General features: G+C 44.4%; 1 protein-coding gene across 1 annotated transcript in view; it reads right to left on the bottom strand.

The window, feature by feature from the left end:
- Positions 1–616: 616 nt before the first annotated feature.
- ANKRD29 (ankyrin repeat domain 29) overlaps positions 617–12,941 on the bottom strand; it is a 30,613-nt gene continuing 18,288 nt past the window's right edge. The window contains exons 6-10 of the mRNA XM_009707856.1: positions 10,339–10,437; positions 3,972–4,070; positions 3,434–3,529; positions 2,278–2,376; positions 617–700 (exon numbers count right to left, since the gene is read on the bottom strand). Of these exons, the coding sequence (XP_009706158.1) occupies positions 617–700; positions 2,278–2,376; positions 3,434–3,529; positions 3,972–4,070; positions 10,339–10,437 (477 nt within the window). The remainder of the gene's footprint in view (positions 701–2,277; positions 2,377–3,433; positions 3,530–3,971; positions 4,071–10,338; positions 10,438–12,941) is intronic.

Raw genomic sequence — 12,941 nt, 5'->3', positions numbered from 1 at the left:
AGGGAGGGCAGTGGCACCGTGGGGCTGCTCCAGGACCAACTGCATCCAAACAGCTGAGAGGTCTGGGCATCCTTTTGGCACAAGGGCCGAGCGCTCCCGACCCACACGTGTGCCCCAAAGCACCCGTTACAGGTGTGTGGCCGTGCCAGTACGGGGACGTATGTCTGAAACGGCAGGAGCGTTCACACGTGTGGGGACGCATATGCTACAGGCGTGGAGGAGCAAACATCAGTGCTTAGGTGTGTGGCCGTGCCAGTACGGGGACGTGTGTCTGAAACGGCGGGAGCGTTCACACATGTGGGGATGCGTATGCTGCAGGCGTGGAGGAGCAAACGTCAGTGCTGGGACCGGTGGGATCCTGGAGTACAGGCAGGGCTGCAGTGCAAACGCAGCTCCCAGGCCAAATCCTGCTCTCCTCACAGTCCTGTGTTCAGCGATGCCAGGCGGAGGTCCCAGCCCGTGGCAAGGACCTCGCACATTCAGGGAGTGTGTACTGGAGAGGCTAGTCAGTTCTGCAAACTGTTCCAACAAGCCCTTCTCGGGCAACCTAGGTTTACTGTCATGCTACTGTGGTCAGGGCACATCTCTGTCAGATTGAATTTGCTACAGGGCTGCATTAGCTTTTCCTTTGCTTTTCCTTCATCCGGAGGAGTCGAAGGATGCGTTCATTTTTCGTTAGTTCTGCTGGCAGTTCGTTTGCCTGGAACGAAGAAACCTTGAGGTTAGCAGAAATTAATGAGTATTTCCCCAACATGGTTTTAAAGCATTAAACTCCAAAGAAGATGGTACTGGGAATTATAATGATGTGTTTATTCCAGTGTTGTCTGCACCACTGTTGGAGATACATTAAGAAATCACCTTTCAGTGTGCAAGTCTCACTTAAATCTTCAAAATAATCCCAGTGTGGGATTTGAGTGGTCAGCTTGTTTTTGCTGACTGTCCAGGCTAAATAGTGTCCCTTGGGTTCCCTGTGCTTCTGCCGCAGAAGTAACAGGGAGCATAGCTGCTGAATTTTGAGGGGAGACAAGGTAGGTCTTTAAGTACCAAAGTCCGTAAAAATCCAAGGAAAGACTTTAATTGCTGTGAAATAGTCAGCACTATTCTCTAGGATCGATAATAGAACATCAGAGTTTGGTCTTCTGTATTTACTGAATACAATTTTGGTAACATAAAGTATTTATAATGAAGCTACTTCTTTCTGAAAATCAGTAATTCTGTCCTGCAAGTGTGCTCTGTCGTGCCAAATTGCATGTTATTTAAAAAAAAATCAGTAGGAGAGGTTACAGCCACAGACTTTCTTATACTGCAAAACCTCCTGCTGCAAATCACCGTCAAGACAATTCTTGCACGTTGTTCGGATGAGAGTATCCAAACAAAATGCCTGTGGCACGAACTACTGCGTGAGTGGCATTAAATCCACTGCCATCAAGTGGGATGACACAGAAATAACAGGCACAGGTTTTATATTAAATGATCAAAACATTTAGAAGGTATGTGTTGGATTACTGGTGTGACAAACTTTCATTCACTCAGTCATAAACCAGAAGTAAATACCAGACCACCCATTCACAGCTTAACAAACCCAGCTAGATGTCAAATACTAGCGGCAAATAGTTCATAAACACAAGTCAGAAGAAGACATTTTTGTGGAAGTTATCAAACATGTCAGGTTAAAATAAAACCGAGACAAGTTTTCTGCAATAAAGTTGCTGTTATAAAAAGAATATGAAACTATGCCAGTAAAGGAACAGATTTACAATAAGATACAGGAAAGGTGCATGTAATTTGGGATATTTTTTTGTATTAGCAATGTGCTGAATTCTAACCAAGTTTTCTTATCAAAGGCACCCAGATACACATTTCTCTTGCTGCAGAAATATCCTTCTTACACATCTGTATGGAGATATGAATATAACTTATGACTTATCAAAAAAGTAACGAATTAATGTTCCTTAAAATGCAACCTAGCTAGCCCATGACTAGTTATAGTCAACAATTTAACCTGTGGTGCTTGAGCGAGCGAGTGCATGGTTTGATTCTTCTTAGATTGATGTAACCTCAGAAGAACCGGCGTCACCAGTGGCACCGCCTAGCACCCTTATAGATACTTGTATACAGCAACGAACGGACCCGACGGAGGAAGCTTCAGGAGAGGATCAAGAGGCAACCATGGACCAAGACAGAAACGGGTGCTGCCACCGCCTCTGTGGCACACGTGGCTTCTCCGCCCGGTGCTCCCCACCGGCTCCTCGCCCGTGACGGCGTGCCAGGACGTACCTTGTTCCTCAGGCACGGGTCCGCTCCTGCTTCGAGGAGCAGAGCCACTGTCCTTGCGTTGCCACTCAGGACGGCCGCGTGGAGAGCAGAGGTCCCGTTCTAGAAAATACCAACGGAGAGGTTTGTACCGTGCATGGGAAGAAGGCAAAAGGCAGTGAAACACAAATGTTTGCAAAGGACAAACCTACAGACAAGAAAAAAGCAACATGGAAGAGATTAACTCACCAAAGGTATAGGATCTGATTTAGACAGGGTGCTATGAAGGAGATGATTTTAAATGCTTAATAAAAATGAGAGTCAAGTTCACTTTACCACAGCAATATTTCCTTTTAAAAATTACCCTTGTCCATAGATTAGAGGTGAGATGAACGCAGCGCTTGCTTCTGCCTGGCAAAATCAGCCGTTAGCAAGTGAAACAGAAGCGCAAGCAGTAATGGAAACCATCTGTGCATTTTATCGTCTTTCTCCGGTGATTAATGGTCTCAATGTCAGGCAGCTGAATGGTGAGTTTTTTATGGCTGGCCTTTTGTTTGTGGCTGCAAACTGACAGTTCAAATAAGTGTCGAAGCTATTTCATACTTGTAATTAAGAACTAGGCTAATGCCACCTGATTTTCAAGTACATCAAAATTGCCAATTAGTTGCACGCACAGAGGCTATCAAAGTGTGCGATTTATAGGCACATAAAATTAGAGCAGCTATTGCAAAGCAGCTTCCAAATATCTGTTATTTTTGAACTCGCTTTTTGAATTCAGAGGAAAACAAAATCAAGTAGAGAATCTGTTCACAACAGATTTCTTAGGTTATTATTTTGCTGACTAAATGCAATACAGGACAGGGTATAATGCTAAAATCTGCAGTGTCGAGAGCAATCCATTTACAGTAGAAATAAAATCAGATGATGAAAAGCAGGAGAATTCCTTCTATGACACAATGTGCTTCCTCATTCCAAAAATCAAATTCACAATTTCATTTGAAAAGATTCACTTGTGTGTGGCATTAAAGGCTAAATAAGATAATGTCATTTTTTTCTTGGACTTTTTTGGGCTCAAGTTCCTTATCGTCTTCCACTGGCATGGTCATAAATGCCAGGTCTTTCATCAGACCCTTTGCCTTCTTGAGTTTCAGCCTAAAAATCTGCGTGTTTCACTACCAACCTTCAGCAGGCCAAGTGTGGGAGAGAATTTCAGCAACTCTTCTATCACGTTGTTGTACCCTTTAATGGCAGCCTTCAGTAAAGCAGTCGTACCGTCCTTTGAAAGAGGGAGGAAGGGCAGTTCAGTTGTCACCAAGGCTTTACCTGCATTCCCCATGGCTGGAGGGGAACGCCGGCTCTCCCCCACCCCTCGGAGAGGAGGGTGTCCTCTGCTCATCGTCTTTGAGGAGACACCTCCACAGCATATGCTGCTGGGTTTAGGGCATCTGGAGGATTGTTCCTCTGGCAGGTGAAAACTTCAGGGTAAAATGAACCAGAGACACCATATATCATCTTTGTCTCTCATTTATATGGATATTTTCATTCCCTTAGTCCAGAGGGTCCCCCCAGGAAGCTGTTCCAGAAAAAGGGAGCCCATGGTGGGACTTTACAACCTGGCAAACAGGATGGACTGGAGTCACCAGGCCTCCATTCAGGTAGATTTGCAGCCTCAAAAAAAAGCTAGGAGGCATTAAGGTGAAGGAAGAAGTGCTACTCACGTCCCGCGCAGCGTCTCGCTCCGCTCCCCGGAGGAGCATGACTCGCACCACTTCACTGTGACCCATCTGCGATGCAATCCACAACGGAGCCGTCCCATCCTGCAAACCAAATACGACTGCTAATGGATTCACTTTGAGATCCTGTCCTCCCTCGTATTTTATCGCCCAAGCCTGCCTACTGGAATGGATGTACTTCTAATTCCTCAATTAAACCCTGCATCACAGATAGAGATACACAGAGCTGCTTCCAAAAGCACATGGGAACTCGGTGTATCAGGTCAGAACCGCTCCAGGAGCAGAGCCACCCTTAGCTGCTTTCTTTTGCATAGTTGGTTTGAAACGTGCATTGCTCTGTGAACAGTTAAAGCCCTCTCTGGCTTACCAGCTGTGCCTAAAATACAGGGGGAAGTTTGAAATGTAAAGGCCAAAGGTATCCTGGGTACTTTGAACTCTAGGTGGCTAGATGTGACAGAAGAGGGAGAAGAGAAGGGCCCAGGAAGACCTCAGAGCAGCCTTCCAGCATTAAAGGGGGCTTATAAGAAAGATGGGACAGACTTTTTAGCAGGGCCTGTTGCGACAGGACAAGGGGTAATGGTTTTAGACTAAAGGAAGGGAGATTTAGACTAGATATAAGAAAGAAATTTTTCACAATGAGGGTGGTGAAACACTGGCACTGGTTGCCCAGAGAGGCGGTAGATGCTTCGTCCATGGAAATATTCCGGGTCAGGCTGGATGGGGCTCTGAGCAACCTGATGGAGTTGAAGATGCCCCTGCCCATGGCAGAGGTGGTTGGACTGGGTGACCCTTAAAGGTCCTTTCCAACCGAAACCATTCTATGATTCTGTGATTCTAAGATACAGGCAAATCTCAGCATGCATGGGTAGATTCTGCAGCTGGGTCTCTGTACATGGAGTGGAAGTGGTTTATAGAAGCTAAGGAGCAATACAAGACGATCACCAACTTTCAATATTAAGTTATATTATCCACCCTCAGGGAATTTGGTAAAAACATCCTGCCTTACAGTGATGATGAGTATTTCGCAAATTTTATCTTCAAGAACTCCACTAGAAAACAAGGCAATTATCAAGGAATCCAGCATGAAACAATCTGGTTTGGAAAAATTGTCTTATGCAATCATGCAGAAAGCCTCAGAAAATAAAATGCACATTCAGAATAAGCTCAACTTTGTGACGGATTTCCATCCCAAAGGCAAAGGTGAGTTGAAGCACTAGAAGTATCTCTCATCTCAATTAGAATTTAGTTTTGGGTCTTTTCGTCCTTTTGCTTCTAAATGGTTTGATTCTCCAGACTGCAGAAGGACTCCAGCGGTGATGTGGTGCCAAACTGATTCTCGTGGGCCTTTAACGAAAGGCTTTGCCTGTACGGACTCTAACGTAAAAGCGAGGCCTCACGTAGCGGGGTGCTTGCTTCTGCCTTCAGCGCTCGCCAGTTCCCCTCGCCGCCCTCAGCAGCCTGAAGACAAAATACACTGGGGCTTCCAAAAGAGCCTTAATGAGAAGTTTCAGAAGAAAACAACGTTTTACTTTAAATAAGGTATTTCCACCTTGATCAAAGAAGCAATCTCTCTCCTCAGTGCCAGCTGAAGATTCATATGACTTGCTGATGCAATCCAAAAAACCATTGTTGAACCAGTTTTTTGCTTCCTATGGGCTAGTGACTTAATCCTTTGGAAGAAACAGAAAAGTTATTTCTTCCTTTGATATAATATTCTGGGCTTCCCTTTTCTGATTCTGAGAAAGAGCAAATGCATATCCTGAGATCTTCAGTCTTCTCAAATGGTGAGGAACAGGATCTTTGCCCACACTTGTATCATTTCTTTATAAATTAACTCATTGAAATTAGTGACTGACCTCATACCCTGTTAGTACAATGAGTGTTCTTTGTGATTCAAAAATAAGAAAGGCTCTCTTGTATACAGCATATGCCGTGTTAGCGTGATGGCAAAAACTGTCCCTCTCCAATATATAGTGTTTTCCCTGCCAGGGAGCTGACACTTCATATTTTTTCTAATCTCCCCCCACCAGAGGGCTCTAGAAAATAGCAATAGGGGCACCGAAAAAGCCTGTAAAACTTGGAAAATATCTGAGAGCAGCTTATACAATTTAATCTGCACGAAGAACCAATGCTCTGCAAACCCACGCTTCTATTTACGCAAGAAATGCAAGCACAAGCACAGCAGAGGGAACACAGCAGCTTTCTTTTACTCACAGTGAAGTTTGTAAGGACAACTCTCGTTTTCAGGTATAAATGAAAAGGAGCAGAAGGAAATACAAGTATTGGCTACTATCACTGTTATCATTAACTGTCCCTAATAGTACTGCTGTTGGACATCACCCTCAGTATCTCAGTTACAGGCTAGAGGCAAAAACACGTTGTGAGACAGAGTGACTGTCTGGGGGGACTTAGCCTGAAGAGAAGAAAGACGATGAAGCTGGTGGTGGGCTCACATTGACTATTGTCAGCTTCTCTCTTAAGCAAACAGCATCTAACATGCAGGTTTATTCAAAAGCATTTAATATTTACATGGAGTAGATGAGATTTCTGTCCATTTTGATGTTGGTGTATGGTACAAACCAGATATTACGTTGTACTATGGGGCTACATGAGAATTCCTGTGTAACCAGATATTAGGGCTTGGAGATGAGTCAGGAAGAAAGTAAGAACAGGGAAAGACACAGTTCAAAAACTACTTTCCTTTCCCTGTCCCTCTGTAGACCATTACACTCCTAGAACAGTGTTAAATACCCCATATGTTTTTAACCTCCGCTTATTTCCATATTTGATTACAAGCTAGTATATACGGACTACATCTTGTTACACCCAGCAGCCAGCTGTTCCAAACATACTCCGACCGCAATTTCTGATGCTCTTTCTCTTACCCATTAACTAATGACTTTGCTTTGCAGCTCTCAACATTTGTGGCTTGGCGTTTTAGAAAGGGCCAGATTAGGGTGGGAGGTGAAATACCCCTCAAATTCCCAGTGAGGACTCCCAGGGAGAGAGAGACCCTACTCTCAGGCTACTCAGCATCGTCTCCTCCACTGTTCTGCCCATCCATCCACTCGCACCGCTACACCAGCTAAATTCTTGCTAATAGCAAATTGCTCGCTTGTCTGAAGTTACACTCTATGTAGGTTTACTGACTTACATATATGTGTAATTGCATATCATGCGTTAAGAAAAAAACATTAATTTTCAGAGTATTTTGAATCTGCTTAGCCAGTCAGACTAAAGCCTGCTGGGACACAGGCTGCCAAAACAGTGTAAAATTCATTGGCAAATGATCTTTTCCCTTTGATTTTGAGTTGGAGAAGCAAAGAAGCATCTCCCGCACTGGGCTTCAGACACTGCCCCCAGCTCTGTCTAGACAAAAAGATGACAAAAGAATTCCTGCCCAGCTCCGCAATCTCAGAAAGAACAGAAGGTGGCTAAAATCCAAGAGAAATGACATTGCCAGGGAAGAAACTCGCCAAGAAGCTTCACTATTTGGTCTTGTGAGAGCTGAGCTGAAGGGCCTGCACACAGAGAGCCAGCACCATCCGAGATGCTCTGCGGCGTCAGGAGCACCCGTGTGGGAGTGGGAGATGGGACGCAGGACTGAAGGGGAGCTGGTACCCGCTGCAGCAGCAGGATGAGACATACAAGGCAGATGCACGCACCCAGGCACGTGAATTAAGCCCTCAAATTCACAAGGTAGAGGGGAAGACCTGGGTACCATGAGGAAGGAGAAGCATGAACTCACATTTGGCAATCTGCAGCCCTGTATTTGATGTTACATGGCTTAGAAAAGTTTCTGACAGCAGCGAGAGCAATGCAGTGAGAGCAACGTAGCTTGTCACCGACAGCAAGTCATCTGGCATCGCAGCTGCCCCATCTAGAGCTACATTCCTCATGCCCAACATGCCACCTTCGAACAAAGTACAAATTTGTTTGTTAGTAAGAAAGAGACTGAAGTCCATCCAACCATTACTTTACTAATTAAACAGTAAAAATGTTCCATTTGTTAAGGAAAAGTTTCAGATTACAGTGAGCCCAAATACAAATGCCACGGACTTATCCAGGCATAATCTTAGCAGGGATCGGAGGTACCCTGAAGCAAAGTAAGCCTGTCCTGCCGGAGATGAAACAGAGCCAGGAGGAACATTCACACAGAGGCAAGTCTTCGCCTCAACTAAGGCATTTAAAAATGCCTCATGAAACATTGTGTTGTAGAAATTGAATTAGAGAGCTAAAAAAATATTGTCAGAAAGAATTAGCTCCATTATAATTATGGTTAACGGAATGCAGTTTTTATGGCAACATGGTTCAGCTAAATCTGAGGCTCCCCAACTTTATTTTGACCGACTCAAAGGGCATTAATGCATACCTCAGTCTATCCTTCTACATTGATCTTTTAGACTGCATTAATTAACAGCTTTTAACATTTCTTGATCTCGGGAGACAGTGTGGAGGCAGCCTAGGAGCAGGTAAAGCATCAGTCCAAGGAGTAGCTGCCAGCACAGCTCTGGTGCTGGAGAGGTGGGGGAAGAGGCAGCAGGAAAATTACTTTAGTCTGGGCACATAAAATATTTATCCATTTTCCTCACGCTACAGGAGCAGCAAGGAGGCTACGCAGACCTACAGATGCAGCAGAAGTAAAACAGATCAATCTCTGCTGCCAGGCTGTGACTTGTCAGGCTTTTGGTGCAGATGAAAGGAAATACTGAAAATACCTGGCAAAGCCTGTCACATGCCACGTTGTCCCCTGTTATTAGAGTTTTCACGTTCATTTGCTCTTGCCTGCTGATTTTTTGCTTGCTGCAGTCATTGATCACAGCCACCTGGCAGACATACATGACTGATGGCAAGGACAAGACCTTAGCTCATCAATTTAAAATGTGCAGTGAAGACCCAGGAGAGCTACCCTGCCTGCAGGGTTTCCGCAGACCCCAGGGGAGGCTCTCCCAAAGCAGGCAAAGGTTCCTAGGAAGCCCTGTCTCTAACCAGACATTTCTACCTGCTGGGGGTACAGCTAGATGTGCAACTCCCGCATCTGGCTGCTCAAAGCAGCATCTAAATGTGCTGTTTAAGCACTGATTTTAGACTCAAGAAACAGCTAAACAATAAAGGGACCCTTTTTTTGGAAACCAAGACAGCTTTTATATATGTCTCTATACACCATGTATGCTTATGTATCCCATAGTTAGTTTAACACCTAGGAAGTCTCCTGCAGCCTTACCTAACACGAGTACGCAGGGATGCAAGGTGGATCTAGCCCTTAGCCCCCTAGCAGGGACCTCAGAACCAGCCACAAATCTAGCTCATACATATCATTTAATGATCAAACACTGCCTACAGAGGAGCTAATTTCATCCTTATGGTTGCCACCGGTCATATGTGTTTGCAGGATCAGGCTCACTAGAGTAAGTAGCTAGAAATGGGGAGGGCAAGGCTTTCCACGTGTGTCAAGAACTTCCAGAGATGAAGGTAACACTCATGCGTGTAACGGCTCAATGTTCAGATGGAGATCGGTGACAAGTGGTGTCCCTCAGGTGGTAGAGAGGCGGTAGATACCCCATCCCCGGACACATTCCAGGTCAGGCTGGACGGGTCTCTAAGCAACCTGATGGAGTTGAAGATGTCCCTGCCCATGGCAGGGGCTTGGACTAGATGACCCTTAAAGGTCTCTTCCAACCCAAACCATTCTATGATTCTGTGCTTGATTTTCAGAGTGCAGAGGGATGACACAAAGTAAAACTAAAAAAATATAAGACTAAAAATAAAAGCTTTTGTCAAAGATCAGCTTCAACACCAAAGCCACAGTACTGAAGGCCTGGTGATTTCAATATACCGAATTTAGTATTGTCTCCACTAGAGTTCCCAGATTTTCAAAAGCTTTACCAAGGATTTCCAAAGGAATGCAGGGATGTGGTAGGCTGCATAGACCTTCACGAGTAACTTGGTAGAACAGAAGCAGATCAGTAGTTGCAAGAGGTAGTGCAAGGCCCTTACATCAACATTATATACAGCTGGAGGGTTTTATTTTGGTTTAGCTTGGTCCCAAACATGCATGTGGTTCAAACCTGTTCAAAGGATCAGTCAGCAGTTTGATCTGCTTTAGGGTGTAAACGCAACTGGTGCAGACCCAGAACAGAGCTTCCAGTTCCACTTCTTCCAGAACTGATCTAGTTTGCATGCAAGCAGAAACAACGGGAGTACTCGCTTCAAAACCACATTACCAATCTAAACTAAAATACGAATGCAGGCACAGCCGCAATTTGCCTTCCAGTGAAACACCTCCACAGCAGAAAATTCCAGTGTTAATTTTTCATAACTGTGAAAAATTAGACCCCAGTGTTGAGCCTACCTGCCGTGGCTGGTTAACCTTTGCGCCTGAAGAAAGCAGCAGTCGGATGACATCCAGATAGCCTCCTTGTGCCGCCAGGAAAATTGCAGAAGCTCCATCCTAAGAACAAATACATCCCGCTTACGCTATGTTGAAATGATACTGTTTTTCCACACAAAACTAAACCAAACTGAATCAAGTTCTCATTCTTAAGCCATAATGCCGTATAACGGCAGATATACAGCCATGCTCAAGAAATAATTACCAAAATCCAAAGTCTAGTTCATAACAAACTATGGTAACTTTTTCATTCAGTATGCACAAGTACTGCCTCCCATCGTACATCAAACCAAGCGTTAAATCTTGGGTCTGGAATACTAAGAGTCTAGTTCATCGAAGCATTGATCCACATAACGTTTTCAAAAAAAGTTTAGACGTGGCGCTTTGAGACATGCTTTAGTGGGTTTAGCGGGCATGGTGGCATCGGGTATACGGTTGGACTTGATGATCTTTGAGGTCTCTTCCAACCATAATGATTCTATGATTCTATAACTAGAAATTCATTTCTGTAGAGCAATATAGGTTCATTTAGCGTTTACATGTTCATGCAGAAGCGTTCTGCTATGTAGACACATGCTGAAAACATGTTCAAGTACTTTGTAAGACTGGAGACTCCAGCACTAACGTCTGCCCTTGAGGCTGATGGAGCGAGTACTGTGCCCTACTACCATGCTGCCCCAGCAACTACCATGCCACTGCTCTGGCACATCTTGTGGAAGAGACTTCACCTGTAATATAATAATGTAAAAATAGCACATGCAAATTAGCCCTATCAGAAACCAACATTTTCCTGCAAAAAGCTTGCGAAAGAAGAAATTGTGAAAAAATATGGGATTTTATTTTTCCTCAACGTGTCTTTCATGTGCAGATGTTCTCAGAATTTGACTTCACAGAAATTTCTTCCTTAGGAAAACAATTTGAAAGTCATATTTCATTAAGTATTTTTGATGAAAAATTTTCAAACAGCATTATAATCCATCCAACCAACTAGAAGTGCAAATCTGCATTGAGGCTGGGACAGGTGTTTACCTATCTTCTATCCGCAGCACTCAGCACAGAGCATGCTAGGGCAAGTTTTCCAAGGAGGTGACACTCTTCTAGTTTAAATAGAGGCACAAATGAATCTCTTCACTGCATCTCAGATGTGCAAGTACACATCTCATGCCAGCTCATGCATATACTTAACACAAAATACAGGGCATTTTCATGGAAACCTGTTGTTGACTTTGTTGGTATATCACTATGTCGGGACCGAACGCTGTTGTCCGCCGACAGATACTGCTTATCTACTCCTCTTCCTCCAAAACTCAGCATAGGCTTAGTGAAGCATGAGCTGAATATAGTGCCCCAGGGACTGTATCTAGAATGTTTGACCTTGATTTCAAGACAAATGTCCTGGTAAACAAGAGAATTGCCTCCTGGCACTACAAATGCACACCCCTGGGCCCTCTGAGGGGCTGTTTTCTCCGGTTGCTATGTGAGTACACGAAATAGGGTGACAGTACCAGGTCCTTTGCAGGCTTCCTCCAGAGACAGGTATAGTGAGAACACTTCCATTTAGAAAGTAAATAAGGTTGTGTAATATTAAAAGAGCTCTTTATTGTAGCATCAATCAAGACGGAAACCTTGGGTTCCCTATCACCCAACCATTTTAAAAGTGACTATTTTTTTTCAGCTCTTTATTGTAGCATCAATCAAGACGGAGAACCTTGGGTGACTTTAAAAGTGACTATTGGGAAAGTTTTAAAAGTGACTATTTTTTTTTGCTTGATTTGAATTGATGCTGTAATGAGAAAGCTGCTTTAAGGCTATAACATATTTCTGCAAGAAATACTGTTTAGGTAGGGTTTGCTCTTTTCCTCTACCCCTCACATGAGTCAATTTAAGATTACAGCATCTATCTTGATGGTTTGGGGGGGACTACCGAAACGCATGCTTAAAATCCCTCTCATTTGGTCGTGTGCCAGTGAAACTGCCAGCCAGATACCACTTTGCAAATGCAGCTTGGCGATGTCCCACAAAAGGAGCCAGGCTAACACTCGTTTTCAAGAGATTGTGTTCTTATTTGATTAAGCAGCTGCTTCTGATTGGTTTTACCCAATGGCTGTGAGCAATAAAAATATGTCTCTAAATCCAATTGCAAATATTGCTCATTTCCAGGAGAGACAACAAGGAAGTTATTTTACTGCCTTCACTTCTAGGTAAGTGTCTGCAGGTGTGGCAGCACGGCTATTTTTAAACCAAAAGGTAAAGCCTGGGATTACCTGCAGAGGTGTGAATCACTGCCCTCAGATGAGAGAGGCAATCGCTATTGGCACAGCAGTGAGGGTGGGACACCCTTCTTTATAAATGTGGGGTGAGGGCAGCACAGAGATGGGGACCCCCTGGGCAACCAGCGCACAGCCCCTCACATGCCGGTGGCTTCTGTGGCCACCAGCCCTCGGCTCCCATTCTGTGGCCCCCAGCCCTCGGCTCCCACGCACACTCACGGGACCTGAGTGTGACAGCATCCTGCAGATGCAAACCCCATGGAAAGGGTTGAAAAAAATCGTATATCCCTGGGG

This window comes from Cariama cristata, unplaced genomic scaffold (genome assembly GCF_000690535.1).
Source record: "Cariama cristata isolate BGI_N322 unplaced genomic scaffold, ASM69053v1 scaffold7039, whole genome shotgun sequence".
In the NCBI taxonomy this organism is placed as follows: domain Eukaryota; kingdom Metazoa; phylum Chordata; class Aves; order Cariamiformes; family Cariamidae; genus Cariama; species Cariama cristata.
This window is presented reverse-complemented; position numbering and strand designations above follow the sequence as displayed.